At 38.8% G+C, this 19510-nt stretch overlaps 1 protein-coding gene across 2 annotated transcripts in view; it reads right to left on the reverse strand.

The window, feature by feature from the left end:
- The window catches only part of LOC126257794 (RNA helicase aquarius), a 368203-nt gene that overhangs the window by 163036 nt on the left and 185657 nt on the right, over positions 1-19510 (reverse strand). For both annotated transcript variants that reach the window (XM_049955590.1, XM_049955591.1), the window contains 2 exons: positions 15722-15935; positions 11267-11315 (listed from right to left, as the gene is read on the reverse strand). In XM_049955590.1, the coding sequence (XP_049811547.1) occupies positions 11267-11315; positions 15722-15935 (263 nt within the window). The remainder of the gene's footprint in view (positions 1-11266; positions 11316-15721; positions 15936-19510) is intronic.

Raw genomic sequence — 19510 nt, forward strand, 5'->3', positions numbered from 1 at the left:
CATGAATTACCTTGTAGAATATGGTCTGTTGACACAGAGTCAGCACACATTTAGAAAATAGTATTCTTGTGAAACATAATTAGCTCTTTATTTGCATGAAGTAATTAGTGTTACTAACAGGGGATCTCAAACTGATACTATATTTCTACATTTCTGCAAGTTTCTGACACAGTTCCTCATGAGACACTTCTAATCAAATTCCGTGACTGAGGAAAACTGTCACAAGTTGGGTGATTAGACTTGTGATTTTCTGTTGGAAAGTTCACAGTACATCTTAATCAACAGAAAGTCATCAAGTAAAACAGAAGTGATATCTGGTCATCCCCAAGGAAGTATTAAAAGTTCTCTTCTGTTCCTCATCTATATAAATGATTCAGGAATCAATCTGAGCAGCCCTCTAAGATTGTTTGCAGATAATGCTGTCATTTACCATATAGTAGCCATTAGAAGATCAAACCCAATTACAAAATGATTTATGTAAGATGTCTCTATGGTGTGGAAAGTGGCAACTTACTCTAAACAATATAAAAAGTGGGAGGTCATCCAAACAATTACTAAAAGGAATTCATTCGATTTCAGTTACAAGATAAATCACACATATCTAAAGGTGCCAATTCAACTAAGTACATAGTAATCCTTCCCCCATGAACCATGGACCTAGCCGTTGGTGGGGAGGCTTGCGTGCCTCAGCGATACAGATGGCCGTACCATAGGTGCAACCACAACGGAGGGGTATCTGTTGAGAGGCCAGACAAACATGTGGTTCCTGAAGAGGGGCAGCAGCCTTTTCAGTAGTTGCAGGGGCAACAGTCTGGATGATTGACTGATCTGGCCTTGTAACATTAACCAAAACGGCCTTGCTGTGCTGGTACTGCGAACGGCTGAAAGATAGGGGAAACTACAGCCGTAATTTTTCCCGAGGACATGCAGCTTTACTGTATGATTAAATGATGATGGCGTCCTCTTGGGTAAAATATTCCGGAGGTAAAATAGTCCCCCATTCGGATCTCCGGGCGGGGACTACTCAAGAGGACGTCGTTATCAGGAGAAAGAAAACTGGCATTCTACGGATCGGAGCGTGGAACGTCAGATCCCTTAATTGGGCAGGCAGGTTAGAAAATTTAAAAAGGGAAATGGATAGGTTAAAGTTAGATATAGTGGGAATTAGTGAAGTTCGGTGGCAGGAGGAACAAGACTTTTGGTCGGGTGATTACAGGGTTATAAATACAAAATCAAATAGGGGTAATGCAGGAGTAGGTTTAATAATGAATAAAAAAATTGGAGTGCGGGTTAGCTACTACAAACAGCATAGTGAACGCATTATTATGGCCAAGATAGACACAAAGCCCATGCCTACTACAGTAGTACAAGTTTATATGCCAACTAGCTCTGCAGATGATGAAGAAATTGATGAAATGTATGACGAGATAAAAGAAATTATTCAGGTAGTGAAGGGAGATGAAAATTTAATAGTCATGGGTGACTGGAATTCGTCAGTAGGAAAAGGGAGAGAAGGAAACATAGTAGGTGAATATGGATTGGGGGGAAGAAATGAAAGAGGAAGCCGCCTTGTGGAATTTTGCACAGAGCATAACTTAATCATAGCTAACACTTGGTTCAAGAATCATAAAAGAAGGTTGTATACCTGGAAGAATCCTGGAGATACTAATAGGTATCAGATAGATTATATAATGGTAAGACAGAGATTTAGGAACCAGGTTTTAAATTGTAAGACATTTCCAGGGGCAGATGTGGATTCTGACCACAATCTATTGGTTATGAACTGCAGATTGAAACTGAAGAAACTGCAAAAAGGTGGGAATTTAAAGAGATGGGACCTGGATAAACTGAAAGAACCACAGGTTGTAGAGAGTTTCAGGGAGAGCATAAGGGAACAATTGACAGGAATGGGGGAAAGAAATACAGTAGAAGATGAATGGGTAGCTCTGAGGGATGAAGTAGTGAAGGCAGCAGACGATCAAGTAGGTAAAAAGACGAGGGCTAATAGAAATCCTTGGGTAACAGAAGAAATATTGAATTTAATTGATGAAAGGAGAAAATATAAAAATGCAGTAAATGAAGCAGGCAAAAAGGAATACAAACGTCTCAAAAATGAGATCGACAGGAAGTGCAAAATGGCTAAGCAGGGATGGCTAGAGGACAAATGTAAGGATGTAGAGGCTTGTCTCACTAGGGGTAAGATAGATACTGCCTACAGGAAAATTAAAGAGACCTTTGGAGAGAAGAGAACCACTTGTATGAATATCAAGAGCTCAGATGGCAACCCAGTTCTAAGCAAAGAAGGGAAGGCAGAAAGGTGGAAGGAGTATATAGAGGGTTTATACAAGGGCGATGTACTTGAGGACAGTATTATGGAAATGGAAGAGGATGTAGATGAAGATGAAATGGGAGATAAGATACTGCGTGAAGAGTTTGACAGAGCACTGAAAGACCTGAGTCGAAACAAGGCCCCGGGAGTAGACAACATTCCATTAGAACTACTGATGGCCTTGGGAGAGCCAGTCATGAGGAAACTCTACCATCTGGTGAGCAAGATGTATGAGACAGGCGAAATACCCACAGATTTCAAGAATAATATAATAATTCCAATACCAAAGAAAGCAGGTGTTGACAGATGTGAAAATTACCGAACTATCAGTTTAATAAGTCACAGCTGCAAAATACTAACGCGAATTCTTTACAGACGAATGGAAAAACTGGTAGAAGCGGACCTCGGGGAAGATCAGTTTGGATTCCGTAGAAATGTTGGAACACGTGAGGCAATACTAACCTTACGACTTATCTTAGAAGAAAGATTAAGAAAATGCAAACCTACGTTTCTAGCATTTGTAGACTTAGAGAAAGCTTTTGACAACGTTAACTGGAGTACTCTCTTTCAAATTCTGAAGGTGGCAGGGGTAAAATACAGGGAGCGAAAGGCTATTTACAATTTGTACAGAAACCAGATGGCAGTTATAAGAGTCGAGGGGCATGAAAGGGAAGCAGTGGTTGGGAAAGGAGTGAGACAGGGTTGTAGCCTCTCCCCGATGTTATTCAATCTGTATATTGAGCAAGCAGTAAAGGAAACAAAAGAAAAGTTCGGAGTAGGTATTAAGATTCATGGAGAAGAAGTAAAAACTTTGAGGTTCGCCGATGACATTGTAATTCTGTCAGAGACAGCAAAGGACTTGGAAGAGCAGTTGAACGGAATGGACAGTGTCTTGAAAGGAGGATATAAGATGAACATCAACAAAAGCAAAACGAGGATAATGGAATGTAGTCGAATTAAATCGGGTGATGCTGAGGGGATTAGATTAGGGAATGAGACAGTTAAAGTAGTAAAGGAGTTTTGCTATTTAGGGAGTAAAATAACTGATGATGGTCGAAGTAGAGAGGATATAAAATGTAGACTGGCAATGGCAAGGAAATCATTTCTGAAGAAGAGAAATTTGTTAACATTGAGTATAGATTTAAATGTCAGGAAGTCGTTTCTGAAAGTATTTGTATGGAGTGTAGCCATGTATGGAAGTGAAACATGGATGATAACCAGGTTGGACAAGAAGAGAATAGAAGCTTTCGAAATGTGGTGCTACAGAAGAATTCTGAAGATAAGGTGGGTAGATCACGTAACTAATGAGGAGGTAGAAATAGGATTGGGGAGAAGAGAAGTTTGTGGCACAACTTGACTAGACGAAGGGATCGGTTGGTAGGACATGTTTTGAGGCATCAAGGGATCACAAATTTAGCATTGGAGGGCAGCGTGGAGGGTAAAAATCGTAGAGGGAGACCAAGAGATCAGTACACTAAGCAGATTCAGAAGGATGTAGGTTGCAGTAGGTACTGGGAGATGAAGAAGCTTGCACAGGATAGAGTAGCATGGAGAGCTGCATCAAACCAGTCTCAGGACTGAGGACTACAACAACAACAACACATAGTAATCACAATTACAAACAATTTAAGTTGGAACAAGACTGCATTTTATTGGCAGAACACTTAGAAAATGCAACACGTCTACTGAAGAGACTGCTTACACTACGCTTGTTCACCCTCTGGTAGAAAATTTCTGGGCAGTATGGGATCCTTAACATATAGTATTGACTGAGGACATTGAAAATGTCCAAAGAAGAGCAGCTCGTTTTGTATTACTGTAAAATATGAGAGAGACGGTCGTGGATATGATACACCAGTTATAGTGGTAATCATTAAAACAAAAGAATTTTTTGTTACGGTGAGATCTTTTTGCCAAAATCTTGATCACCAACTTTCTCCTTTGAATGTTAAAATATTTTTTTGATGCCAATCTACATGTAAAGAAATGACCATCATACTAAAATAAGAGAAATCAGAGCTCATTCGAAAAGATTCAAGTGCTCAATTTTTTTTATTTTTTGCAGATACTGTTTGAGAGTCCTGTGATAGAGAAACAGTCTGATGGTGTTCAACAAAATTTTGGGAAAACTGCTAGTTGTCCGTAGCTTTCTGGTATGATATTTTGGCGCAGAGTCTTCTAGCCATTTTCAGGTTAATTATGATGAGCAATTCACTAAGCTCCTAAATCCCGCCAGCACACATGTAGTATCCTTGTTGGGGTGCAGCACACACGTTACTTGAGCACATGTGCATCAGCTCAAATCTGTGTGCTGCTATGCGCACCATTCATGGTGGAACTTCGCAATATCTTTGCATGGTAAAATCACAGGACGATGGCGATTTTGCAGAGCTCAAGGCTTTTATATAATCGGGTCCCATACAGAATTTAACTGGAAACGGCTGTCTCCATTCATATGGGATTCAGACAGTCATATTTCCAGTGACTGATTGAAGCTTGAGTTCCAAAAGTTTGACGTATGGCCCACAATTTTTGTTTCATTATATTTCATACAAGGGCGATGTACTTGAGGACAATATTATGGAAATGGAAGAGGATGTAGATGAAGACGAAATGGGAGATAAGATACTGCATGAAGAGTTTGACAGAGCATTGAAAGACCTGAGTCGAAACAAGGCCCCGGGAGTAGACAACATTCCATTAGAACTACTGATGGCCTTGGGAGAGCCAGTCATGACAAAACTCTACCATCTGGTGAGCAAGATGTATCAGACAGGCGAAATACCCTCAGACTTCAAGAAGAATATAATAATTCCAATCCCAAAGAAAGCAGGTGTTGACAGATGTGAAAATTACCAAACTATCAGTTTAATAAGTCACAGCTGCAAAATACTAACGTGAATTCTTTACAGACGAATGGAAAAACTAGTAGAAGCCAACCTTGGGGAAGATCAGTTTGGATTCCGTAGAAATATTGGAACACGTGAGGCAATACTGACCTTAAGACTTATCTTAGAAGAAAGAATAAGGAAAGGCAAACCTACGTTTCTAGCATTTGTAGACTTAGAGAAAGCTTTTGAGAATGTTAACTGGAATACTCTCTTTCAAATTCTGAAGGTGGCAGGGGTAAAATACAGAGAGCGAAAGGCTATTTACAATTTGTACAGAAACCAGATGGCAGTTATAAGAGTCGAGGGGCATGAAAGGGAAGCAGTGGTTGGGAAAGGAGTGAGACAGGGTTGTAGCCTCTCCCCAATGTTATTCAATCTGTATATTCAGCAAGCAGTAAAGGAAACAAAAGAAAAATTCGGAGTAGGAATTAAAATTCATGGAGAAGAAGTAAAAACTTTGAGGTTCGCCGATGGCATTGTAATTCTGTCAGAGACAGCAAAGGACTTGGAAGAACAGTTGAACGGAATGGACAGTGTCTTGAAAGGAGGGTATAAGATGAACATCTACAAAAGCAAAACGAGGATAATGGAATGTAGTCAAATTAAATCGGGTGATGCTGAGGGAATTAGATTAGGAAATGAGACACTTAAAGTAGTAAAGGAGTTTTGCTATTTAGGGAGTAAAATAACTGATGATAGTCGAAGTAGAGAGGATATAAAATGTAGACTGGCAATGGCAAGGAAATCGTTTCTGAAGAAGAGAAATTTGTTAACATCGAGTATAGATTTAAGTGTCAGGAAGTCGTTTCTGAATGTATTTGTATGGAGTGTAGCCATGTATGGAAGTGAAACATGGACGATAACCAGGTTGGACAAGAAGAGAATAGAAGCTTTCGAAATGTGGTGCTACAGAAGAATGCTGAAGATAAGGTGGGTAGGTCACGTAACTAATGAGGAGGTATTGAATAGGATTGGGGAGAAGAGAAGTTTGTGGCACAACTTGACTAGAAGAAGGGATCGGTTGGTAGGACATGTTTTGAGGCATCAAGGAATCACAAATTTAGCATTGGAGGGCAGCGTGGAGGGTAAAAATCGTAGAGGGAGACCAAGAGATGAATACACTAAGCAGATTCAGAAGGATGTAGGTTGCAGTAAGTACTGGGAGATGAAGAAGCTTGCACAGGATAGAGTAGCATGGAGAGCTGCATCAAACCAGTCTCAGGACTGAAGACCACAACAACAACAATATATTTCATTGACTTATCAGTGGAAATACAGTATTCAGTGATAGCAGGCTTATTTTCTTGGAGCAGGAGATTAGTGCTTAACATCACGTCAACAACGAGGTCATTAGAGACAGAGCACAAGCTCGGATTAGGGAAGGACACAGAAGGAAATCAGCTGTGCCCTTTCAAAGGAACCATCCCAGCATTTGCTTGAAGCGATTTAGCGAAATCATGGAAAACCTAAATCAGGATGGTCAGACATGGGTTTGAACACTCGTCCTCCTGAATGCGAGTCCAGTGTGCTAACAACTGCGCCACTTCGCTCGGTTTGCTTGGAGAAAGTGAGTATTCTGGTGATGTTCTATAATGTGATACTGCACAGTGTACATCATTTCCCATAAGTAATATTTAATGCATTCACACAGAATCCTGTAAACACCTGCTTTGCACAACTCTATGTCATCTTTAACATAAGCAGCACTGATATTTTGGAAGGAGTCGAAAGGCTACTTTAACTTTGTGTGTCCTTAATATTCTGCCTATTTTAGCTAAAATATTCCCAATATATTGTAGACATAACACTGAATGCCCAGTTGTGCTATCACTCTTACATCACACCAAGATGTCTAAAAATTGCAAGCAACCATATTTCTCCACCTCGATAGTAAATTTTATTTTTTCATATCTGGAGTTCAGATGTTGAAGGAACTCTCGGTGACTGTCCAAGTCATGAGGCCAAGCTACAAAAGTGTCATCAACATATTGCCAAAATACTGCTGGTTTTAAAATAGATGAGATGAGTGCTCACTCTTCAAATTCTCCCATAAAAAGACTGGTCACCCAGGAGACGTAATGGAGATGGCACAACTGGGCATTCACTGCTTCGAAAGGGCACTCATATTGACCTTTATTTACAATCTACTACTTGTCACCATCCTGCACAAATGATGGATGTTCTCAAGACTTTGATCCACTGGGTCCATACCATCTCAGATGCCAATAGCCTGCAAACAGAACTGGAACACCTGCAAACTGTGTTCATGAACAATGGATATTTGTTTGAACATTTACAGAGAGTGCTACGAACATACAAATGACTGAACAAGGAAGAGGATGAGGCTTTCAAAAAGACTCCTTGTCTACCATATACTGGAAATGATTCAGCTAGAATAGGCAGCATATTAAGACGACAAAGTTAAAGTAATCTTTCGACCTCCTTCCAAAATATCAGTGCTTCCCATGTTAAAGATGACTTAGGATTGCACAAAGCACATGTTTACAGGATTCCATGTGAATGCGGCAAATCTTACACAGGGCAAATGACATGCAATGTGCAGAATCAGATTATAGAACATCAGCAGCATAATCGCCTTCTCCAAGCAAATAAGTCCACTATAAATTAACACTGTATTTTCACTGGTCATCAGATAAAATACAATGAAGCAAAAATTGTGGCCCATACATCAAACTTTTGGAGCTCAAGCGCCAATGGATCAGTGGAAATACAACTGCCTGAATCCCTTATGAACTGAGAGAACGGTTTCCAGTTAAATTCTGCATGGGACTTGATAACAGAAAACTTAGCGGTCTGCATAACTTGTGTCATTCTGAGATTTTACTGTGTGAAGACAATAACTTAAGCAAGTTTTTGAGTGGTCCAAGCATTTCCAAGTTGGCTGAGAAGACATTTAAGATGACTCAAGCCCAGAGGCTCTTCAACATCAAAAACGCAATTAAAATATCAAAAAAGTAGGTAATCTTATTCAATCTGCCCATTGGTTGAGCATTTGATTGACTGCTGAAACCTTAGGAATATTGACAAGGAATGCGTAAGGCAAATTTTACACAACCAATTTAACCTGAGTAAAGTATGTGTGGCTCTGGTGTTAAAAATTCTCATGACGGAACAAAAAGAAGCTTTTGAAAATGTTTGTACTTACACTCCAAATACCACTGAAAATGATCCTAAATCCTTGGAAAGAGTGATAACATTTAATAAATCTTGGTTTTTCACTTATGATACAGAAATTAAGCACCAGTCCATGCTCTAAAAGGGCCCCAACTTCACTGACAACGAAAAGAGCTCGAATGAGCAAATCAAAATACAATGTGATGGTGATTGTTTTTTAAGATATTCATGTAACTGTGTATGTTTACTGGGTTCCTGAAGGTCAAACTATTAATAAACATTACTACCTTGAGTTTCATGCTCAACTCTGTGAGGAAATAAGAAAAAAAAGACCCACACTGTGGAAGAACAAGTCACAGGTTCTGCATAAAGATGGTACACTGGCTGACACACATTGTCTGTTGGGAGATTTCTACCAAAGTATGGAATCCCAGTGTTAGACCACCCACCTTATTTGCCTGACCTAGCACCATGTGACTTTTACCTATTTTCTAAGGTTAAATCTGCATTAAAAGGAACAAGATTTGAGTCCACTGAAGCAGTGAAAGAAAAAGCGGCAAGCATCATCAAGGAACTCGCAGAGGAAGAGCTCCAGCACTGTTTCCATCAATAAAAAATTCACATGAAGCATTGTAGGGATAGAGTAGTGGAGTATATTGAGGGTGAAAATTACTAAATATGTACATTTTTGAAATAAAATATTTTCGGCAATGGTCTCATCATTTCATAGGCACACCTCACATATATGCCAGTGTAATCACTTACTTCAATAAAAGTGTAATAGACAAGGCCTGTAAAATCAGTTTCATTTCAAAGCTTTCTTTGATAACTATACATAATTAAATCCTGCATTTCAGTGAAAGAGAATATTCTTCACACTCTCTCATCCCTGAAGATTTGCTAACACACACACTGATTGAACTCAGCTGCCTAATCTTATCTCTACAGTAAGGGCAGCTTAATTAAAGCAATTCTGCAGATCACTACTTACGTAACTATTTTTCGGTTGTTTGTAGGTACATACTGAAATTCACATGCCACATTAACATAGCACACCACTGCTTCCACTTCATCAACAGACTGAGCCATCCCCCCCCCCCCCCCCCCCACTCCTCTTCTAGGAATGTGTTATAGTACTGTGTGTACCAGGACATCAGACATGTACCACCAAAAAAACAAAACTAAATTACAAATCTTTAATTTTTTGAGATGAAACAAGTTTTGACTGAAACTCATATTTGCTTGTTAGGTCAGCAAACTTGAGTTTTAATCAGTGGAACACTTTCAAAGTGTGTTGCACAAAACAGTATAACAATGGTTATCTTACACATGAAACAGCAAGTGGATTGGCTGATTTAGATTTGCATGTAAATTTTTCCTGAAGTGAGGTCGTACTGACATTTGAATTATCCAATGAGGAGTTGGTCGAGTGACCGATCAGGAGGAGAGGAGTGGATGGGAGCAGGCGTTTGGAGAGTACTTTTGGAAGTTGCGTGATAGTTCATTACATCCACCAGAGCTCAGTCCATGACATCCACCAGGACTGGAAAATGCTGAAAGTATTTGCATTTCATGGAACATCAGTGCAAGCTCTGAATAACAAAAGAGCATCAATGAGTGTCATGGATGTCAGGAATCAAACTTTGCAATATACAGTGGTGTGAAACCAACAACATTTCACAGTCTGGTTTGAGTCCAGATAGCAAATTCATGTAACAACTAAACACGCAGCACTTCAAGATGGCTGGGTCCGCTGTTGAAATACTGAGCATAAAACAGAAACAACAATTTGCCTGTATACCCAAGCAGCACATATAATGTCACTTTGGATGGTTATTTCCACAAGTGATACTCAAGTAGTCATACAACAGGCTATAAAAAGACGAGAAGAGCCCCATGTGATGGAGAGAGCATCTGGTCCCCTTTCTAAAGGGATGACTATGAGAAACAAGTGAATATGGGAAGGTACAATAGTCTCTTCCAACGGGTGATTGGTGGATGACAGCTATATCAACACTGACAGTGAGTTTGCAAGGAGGGCACTGTGTCTATGAATGAGTTAAGAAATGAAACATAAGCTTGTATTAGGGAAAGATAGGGAAGAAAACCAGCTGTTCCCTATAAAAGAAACCATTTGCCTTGAGTGATGTAGAGAAATCAAAGAAAATCTAAATCTGGATGGCAATTTCAGACACCATTCACCTGAATATCGATACTGGTTATGATGTGGGTGCAGAGGATTTAATAAATAAACACATCATGATCTGCAATGTCTCATACAATGCAGGCTTTCAAGGCTGGTATTTGTATCCTTGTTGATTTCTGTTACATGGACCCAACATTTCACCTCCTAATGATGGAGAGACAATCAGAGGCTAGAAAGACTTCCCTTCCACTTTTCTTCTTTCTTGGGCTAAGCTGCTCTAATTTTATGGGCAATCTATTTGGATCTAGTTTCTGTTAGTATGAGTCAAAGCAATTTCTGTTTTGCTCTAATCTAGTTTCTGTTAGTATGAGTCAAAGCAATTTCTGTTTTGCTCTAAGTCCCTTTCGTTTTGTCTATAGGGTGTTCTTTAGTGACAGACCACTACTTCGGTAGAAGATAGATCCTGTTGTGGTACTATAAGAAAAACAGCATAATATAAAGTAAAAGAGAAGATAATGAAGAGCTATGAATTAAAAATTACATCAATAAGAGAATGTTGATGAATAATGATGATGGCATTTACAGATATGACTAGAAGTGACTTAGTGAACACAGTGGAAAGTTGTCTGCCACCAGATTTCTAAATACGAAACAAACATGATATCTCAAATACTTTGGTTTTAGATGTCTAAAAAGAGACAGAATATTGTTGTTTCTCATTTTGTACATGCTACATTTCAGAGAAAATAAAGATTAAGATCATACCATGGACTCAGGCGAATGACAGCATCTTCTATGTCTTGACGAATTTCATCTGAAATGAAAAATGTCACAGTCAAAAGAAGTTTCACTCAATATCACTAACTGAAAATACATCCAATTTTAAAGTAAGGAAACAATAACATAAAATGACTATGCAGAGAACATCACATCACAATCAGGTTGTTGTTACATAAAGTAAAAGGATACATCAAATGTTTAAAAAGAGGGTACGTAGACTGAACACCACTCACAATATGGAGAACACAGTACACAGCCATCAAGTATATGAAAAGCTGAGAATTATTGTTGCTCTGCTATTTAACTTGTATTCTTCACTTAAAGATGACAGTGGCTAAGGTCTAGATCAGGACCAGTGGTAGTCACGACAGTGTTTCTCTACTGCTCATATATTGGCAACACATCAGCTTTGCTTAGCCAAAGGGGTGATACATTCAAGTAACCAATGAGAGATGAGGAAAGTGCCAATAAATATCTAGCAGTAAAATTGAAACCATTCTCTTCTTTACTGTTGACCTGGTTATTTAACTATTTCTTCCTTGAATACATAACAGATTATGAGGTTGTGATTAGTTTGAGACCTAATAGCACAGCTTAAGTTGCTGTGAATGAAACAAGCAGCAATTAAATTTATGACCTACGGTGTCACAAATATTTAACTTTCTTTCCAAATGTGTCATGAATGACGACGATGTAGTTAAGATGGGATGTAAAAGCACAAGTTAAATTAAATTAATAATCTTGGTTGTCAAAATATTTGTCCATTTCTTCCGAAATATCTTACAATTTCAGAAGTGATGTGATATACTGACGTGAAACTGTGACAAAATTCCTTCACCTCTTACTTTGAAACATGTTACATGTCTGTTCTTCTCTAATTGTTTATGTAGACCGAGTAGAGGACTCACTTTTCCCTTCTTATCATATATCAACAAGAGCAGTGACAACTTTGCTGCATTTACATGTAAGTATGCTACTGCCCTGATCTAAGCTTTTACTTGAACAGTTTTTACACAGCTGAGTGAGTGCAGTTGTAGGTTTGCACTACAGAAAGCAGAGGTGCAGAGGATAGAGGATGGGAGAGGCATAAATATAGACAAGAATGTTAGGAGGATGTGATGATTGCCTAAAGATGATTTTGGGAAGAGTAAAGACTAATTTTCTCTCAAATACTGTTTCTGTTTACCATGTTTCAGTATACCATCAGCAAATACTAAGATATCTATTGCACAGTCCTTCCACTTCTTCTGCTCTGCATCCTTGAAGACAGGTGGTGACAGTTAGTTCTCTTGTTGGGCTCTGCTCAAAATTCAAACTAATTCCAGTTCCTTTCTTGGAATTTCCAACTGCACTTAGTTTCTTAATGTAGCTACGACATTCTTCTTGCACCACTGGTAGTTATTTACTCTTCTTTTCTGAATTTTCCATTTTATTTACACAGTTCTACATTTACAGTACATACAGTATACGCCTATTTATTTAGAAAAAGGACATTCAGAAACATCATTGACCGAATCCCCCCCCCCCCCCACACACACACACACTATCCTCCAATGTGAAACTCCATAGTTTAACAGAGGACTTCATCCTACCAACATCACCAGTTCTTAAGTGGTTAAGAGACCTCCAGACACCCCACTCCTCACTGTGACCAGCTGTAAGATGTTCTCACAAACTTGTACAGATTTCCATCAAAACAGCAAAACAGTATTCCCTTGTTTGGAGGGAGTTTCAAAGGTTTTTCTGTTCAAATGAAACTTATTGATTTTAGCCTACGGTAAGGTAGCTCATGGCCAAACAGTGGGTTAACTTCAATGTTCTCAGCCTTCACACATTCTTGACTGGCAGCATCTTCTCAATAAACATCTGGAGGTACAATACCAGCAAGGTAGTAAATCTTCTTAATGGGGCCAGGTGTTAAGCAGCCTATAATCAGCCTTCAAGCTTCTTTCAGAGCAGGGTCCACAATTTTGGCTTGAGATGATTTATACCAAATGGGCAGGCATACTCTGCTGCAGAATAACATAGGGCAAAGCAGTGGCTTTAAGAAGCTTCTGCTTAGCTCTCCTGTTTGTGCCTCTTAATTTTCTCAAGACATTATTCTGAGTTCTGGTTTTCTGTCTGACATTGGAGCAGTGTTGTGTAAGTGAGGGAGAGTGGTCCAGTGTTACTCTTAGGAGTGAAGCAATGTTCCAAGGGGTGCCATTCAAAAATACATTCAATTTTCTTGAGGTCTCCCTGTTCCTGAATTGGGAAACAGAACAGAATTTTGGAGAGATTGGGCTTTAGTTGGTTAGACTTATAGTAGGTGCCTACTTCTTTCAGAGCATCACACAAAGTGAGTGCTATCTCTTCAAATTTTTCACCTTGGAAGGCCAGGACAAGGTTGGCAGCACTGAAAAAACTTTCCAAGGGAGACCTTGATAGAGACCATTTTTCTGGATTTTCCACTTACATTGCTGCCTTTGGAAATCAATTAGAAACCTACAATTCTGAAACCTAGCGAGTTTTGGATCCTTGGTGAGAGCAAACACTTTTTGTAAGACAATACAATGGTTAACCATATTTTATGCACCACTAAGATCAATGAAAGTCACTAGCGATACATTTGTTTTCAAAGCCATCTTCAATAAATCTATGCAACAGTGCTCTTGCCTGGTCTGAAGTTGCTTGTTGTAGGACGAGCTGTTGGTCAATAGCCTAAATGGGTTGTTTGAGTAGCATTCTTTTGAATATCTTGTATAACTGACACAGGTCTGTAGTTCTTGGGGTTCCTGCTGTGTTTTGCAGGCTTTGAATGGCTATTACAGCTGTTTTCTGCCATAATTACAGAATACTGACCTCCTTATGCATACATTAAAAAGCTGTCTCAATCACTCCTTAGTGGCCATGTCAAAGTACTTCATTTGTTTCACTCTAATATCATCCAAACCAGCAGCTTTCCCTAATCTGAACTGGTTTGTTGTATTGTCCAGTTCAATTATGTTAAAATCTTACATAAGATCAGATGTTTCTTCATTCCTCTCTGGAAGTAGCTTCCATACAGGTCTCCGAGATTAATCCTGATGTTTTGTTTCACCATTCATGAGAAGTTGGTGGGCAATCTGATTAACTGTTACGTCCGAATGAGTGTTGGTTACAACTGGATGTCTGCTGAGCTTCTTTAAGATTCTCCAGGCTTTCTGATGACTCTGTCACATGCCTAGTTCTCCCATTAGTTTTCCCCAACTTCCCTCTCTTCAAGGGCTGTTAGAGAAGTTAGGGCATATGCTGGTCTGATAGTTTCTTCAGCCAATGGGATCTGTTCAGACTGACTGTGGTAGTCCTATGTATGTGATATTACATCTGGATTCAGATACTCAATGTAACTGGTATGACATCTGTGAGGAACAGATTTATAGGAACTCTTAACAGCATCTATGAATGCTTGTCCTGTATCATAGGTCCAATGCAGCAGAAAATTTTGGCCCAGTCTATAAACACTATGTTTGTTACCTACTGCTTCTGAATGCACTAATTCATAATATATGCAAGCTATTAGGTTATTCGCAATCCAGTGCTGTTTAAATTGCTTGATATTAGGTCAATCTCTTTTATCTACATCCATGTTCCATTTTCGCCCAGTTTGAGTTCCACAAATATTGAGACAACTGCCCCAAGGACCAGCCAGGCTTTTCTGGCTGATAAGATGGTAGCGCAAGGCTCAAAACTGAGAATTACTTGCATGTGCTCTCATTTCACTGTACAAACAATGAGTCTGATATAATGAGGGAAGTACGTGGAGTACAATTATACAATGATAGCATTTTTTACTGGTGTGTGTGTGTGTGTGTGTGTGTGTGTGTGTGTGTGTGTGTGTGTGTGTACACGTCCTGCATCTGTTTGTTACTACCAAATTACTTAAATACTGGTTAAGTAACACAATAATTCATAATCTCGGGTTTAGCAGCTCTGGAAGCTATTGATCAATATTAATAATTGGAAAGAGCCATTTTTAACACCATCAAATTTAATAATTTTTCACTTCACAAAATGTCTGAGATGTATGCTCTGGACTGAATTACACAATAACATCCAAACTTGAAGTACAAAAGGTAGAATAATACTTAAATAAGAAAACAACTATGAATAATATCAAGTGAGCAAACTTATAATCAAGGTACATGGAAACAAAATAAACATCAAGCCACAGGGGCATCTCAATGTACTTTATACCAGTTTCTTGTTATTCTCGAACATGTTGACTGCACTGACAGACTGTCATTCTACTCTTTTGCACTGAAACCATAATGCAGTGATTCTAAATCACTGCATTACACACAAATTTTAAAAAAAATACTGTAAAATATTCCCACACAGTTTCATTAAGTCAGAGGAATACAATACTGTAAAATACAAATTCAAACTGTGAAATACAAATCCAATCACAAAAACACTTACACGTTGACTCCAGGCGGAAAAGATTGAAATTTCGGAGTAGGTAGTCATGGAGAGTGAGGAACTGCAGGTTGAGCTTTGGCAGAGCAAGACATCCTTCACCAGAGAAATACTCAGTGGGAACTATGTTTTCATTCCATATAATCTCTTCGGTAGGATACAAAGGCATCTCATTGAGTGCTTCAAGCTGTGATGCCCTCCTTTCATGCCGTGAAACCTGATAATACAAATTTTCGCAATTAAACTATTAAATACTAAAGAAATTTAAATAAAAGAAAGAAAGATGTAAATAAAATTACAGTATACATATACAAAAAATGTGACATCCCCCCTTCCCACACAGACAGAACAGAAACAGTGACTTCATATCCAGATGAATTTTTACTACTGTAGGTGATGAAATTACCATCTTCGGCGTGTAGTACTTGCAGACTTTATTAAAAAAAAATAATAAAAAAAGTAATAAAAAATAAAAATTAAAAAAGTTCTAAAAAAATCCTTCTTCAACTATACACAATGAATGACATGCTGTCTGATTCTGATTTGAATGTTTAAGGAGACCAAAGAGAAAAGGTCATCAGTCTGTCTTATTCACTTATAATTCCCCCCCCCCCCCCCCCCCCCCCCCCAACAGGACTGCATAAATTCTGTGCAAGTGTGAGAAAGTGTTCTAAATGTTCGGATAGTGTATATATGAGGTGTAAAATGGGAACCAGCCTGGTATTCGCCTACTGGGATGTGGGAAATTGCCTACAAACCCACATCCAATCTGTCTGGCACAATGACCCATCAGCATTAATCTGGCAGGTGGATTCAATCCAGAACCTGCATACCTCCTCATCCTGGAAGCAGTTGCATTAAAGCTACTTGCACACTGGATGAACCAAGCCATACCGCCCTCAAACATGCAGCACAGAACATTGCAGAACTGCAGCAAATGGAGCAGAGTGTTGATAGGCGCACAGCAATGTTCCAGTGAGCATGAGTGCATCAATAAAAATGAAAAATGAGAATTGCCATTTTTAACAAATTCCAAACCAAAAAACAAAAATATCCATACATCAGCATTTACATTATGAATCATCTGGTCATTGGTATTCGTTGATGTCATGGTTCGCTCAGAAGACACTCTGCCACCTCCAATCACTTTGCACATCATTATGCCAATTACTGCTTTAACATTCTTGGGATAGCACATGCAGAGTATCTCAGACAAAAATCATAAAAAATATGAAGAAAGACTTGCTCTTTAATAAATCTTCTTACAAAATAATTAAACTTTTTAACTTCTGTATGATCTTTCCAATTAAACAAATGAGAAGATCTTCTGTTAAGGTTGTTCATTTATATTCAAAATTGGTAGGAGATATCACCCTCAATCAACGAAATGATTTATTTTCAAAAATTTCGCCACAAGACATCTGGGAAATCTTGTAACCTCACACATGTAACTTATTCATTGCAGTGCAGAATGGTGCAGTTTAATCATTCACAACACTCGCTTTGTTCTGCACTGTGCCGAACTCCTTTCCTTGGTTTGGTGCAACACAGCTGTACAGCTTAACATGTATAGCTAACTGGGCAGGTGCATATAGTCTTTATAAAATTACTTTTATTACAGTTGTACTCACAACACATTTATGCATAGTGTTACCAATTTCAACAGAGTCCTGCCATCTTTTAGTGCAATTTTTCCCATCTCTCTTAATTTGTTTAATTAATTTATTTAATAGCTTGTAATGTACACATATGGATTAGATCCAAGTACAATTTTTTTTTATAATTTCACTCCATTAGGCAATCTGTTACAGCAACTGTATATAGAATATTTTAATTAAAAAGTCTTGGTTACAGTGCATATTTAATAAAAAGATAAGTTGCAAACAACACAATTTTTAATTCAAATAACATATTTGTTATTAAATATGCACTCAGATACAATTTTTAATTGTCATAGGTACATCATTATAAATACAACAATACTACATATAAACACACATACTGAATCTACTACATTACATCTGCCTACACACATTCAACTTTATAACACTGTACTCCTACTTCCTATTTTTTGCATTTACTGTATTTCCACAAACTAAATAGAAAGGCCCCCCATGAACCATGGACCTTGCCGTTGGTGGGGAGGCTTGCGTGCCTCAGCGATACAGATGGCCGTACCGTAGGTGCAACCACAACGGAGGGGTATCTGTTGAGAGGCCAGACAAACATGTGGTTCCTGAAGAGGGGCAGCAGCCTTTTCAGTAGTTGCAGGGGCAACAGTCTGGATGATTGACTGATCTGGCCTTGTAACATCAACCAAAACGGCCTTGCTGTGCTGGTACTGCGAACGGCTGAAAGCAAGAGGAAACTACAGCCGTATTTTTTCCCGAGGACATGCAGCTTTACTGTATGATTAAATGATGATGGCGTCCTCTTGGGTAAAATATTCCGGAGGTAAAATAGTCCCCCATTCGGATCTCCGGGCAGGGACTACTCAAGAGGACATCGTTATCAGGAGAAAGAAAACTGGCATTCTACGGATCGGAGCGTGGAATGTCAGATCTCTTAATCGGGCAGGTAGGTTAGAAAATTTAAAAAGGGAAATGGATAGGTTAAAGTTAGATATAGTGCGAATTAGTGAAGTTCGGTGGCAGGAGGAACAAGACTTTTGGTCTGGTGATTACAGGGTTATAAATACAAAATCAAATAGGGGTAATGCAGGAGTAGGTTTAATAATGAATAAAAAAATTGGAGTGCGGGTTAGCTACTACAAACAGCATAGTGAACGCATTATTATGGCCAAGATAGACACAAAGCCCATGCCTACTACAGTAGTACAAGTTTATATGCCAACTAGCTCTGCAGATGATGAAGAAATTGATGAAATGTATGACGAGATAAAAGAAATTATTCAGGTAGTGAAGGGAGATGAAAATTTAATAGTCATGGGTGACAGGAATTCAAGCGTAGGAAAAGGGAGAGAAGGAAACATAGTAGGTGCATATGGATTGGAGGGAAGAAATGAAAGAGGAAGCCGCCTTGTAGAATTTTGCACAGAGCATAACTTAATCATAGCTAACACTTGGTTCAAGAATCATAAAAGAAGGTTGTATACCTGGAAGAATCCTGGAGATACTAAAAGGTATCAGATAGATTATATAAAGGTAAGACAGAGATTTAGGAACCAGGTTTTAAATTGTAAGACATTTCCAGGGGAAGATGTGGATTCTGACCACAATCTGTTGGTTATGAACTGCAGATTGAAACTGAAGAAACTGCAAAAAGGTGCGAATTTAAGGAGATGGGGCCTGGATAAACTGAAAGAACCAGAGGTTGTACAGAGTTTCAGGGAGAGCATAAGGGAACAATTGACAGGAATGGGGGAAAGAAATACAGTAGAAAAAGAATGGGTAGCTTTGAGGGATGAAGTAGTGAAGGCAGCAGACGATCAAGTAGGTAAAAAGACGAGGGCTAATAGAAATCCTTGGGTAACTGAATAAATATTGAATTTAATTGATGAAAGGAGAAAATATAAAAATGCAGTAAATGAAGCAGGCAAAAAGGAATACAAACGTCTCAAAAATGAGATCGACAGGAAGTGCAAAATTGCTAAGCAGGGATGGCTAGAGGACAAATGTAAGGATGTAGAGGCTTGTCTCACTAGGGGTAAGATAGATACTGCCTACAGGAAAATTAAAGATACCTTTGGAGAGAAGAGAACCACTTGTATGAATATCAAGAGCTCAGATGGCAACCCAGTTCTAAGCAAAGAAGGGAAGGCAGAAAGGTGGA

This window comes from Schistocerca nitens, chromosome 1 (genome assembly GCF_023898315.1).
Source record: "Schistocerca nitens isolate TAMUIC-IGC-003100 chromosome 1, iqSchNite1.1, whole genome shotgun sequence".
Taxonomy (NCBI): domain Eukaryota; kingdom Metazoa; phylum Arthropoda; class Insecta; order Orthoptera; family Acrididae; genus Schistocerca; species Schistocerca nitens.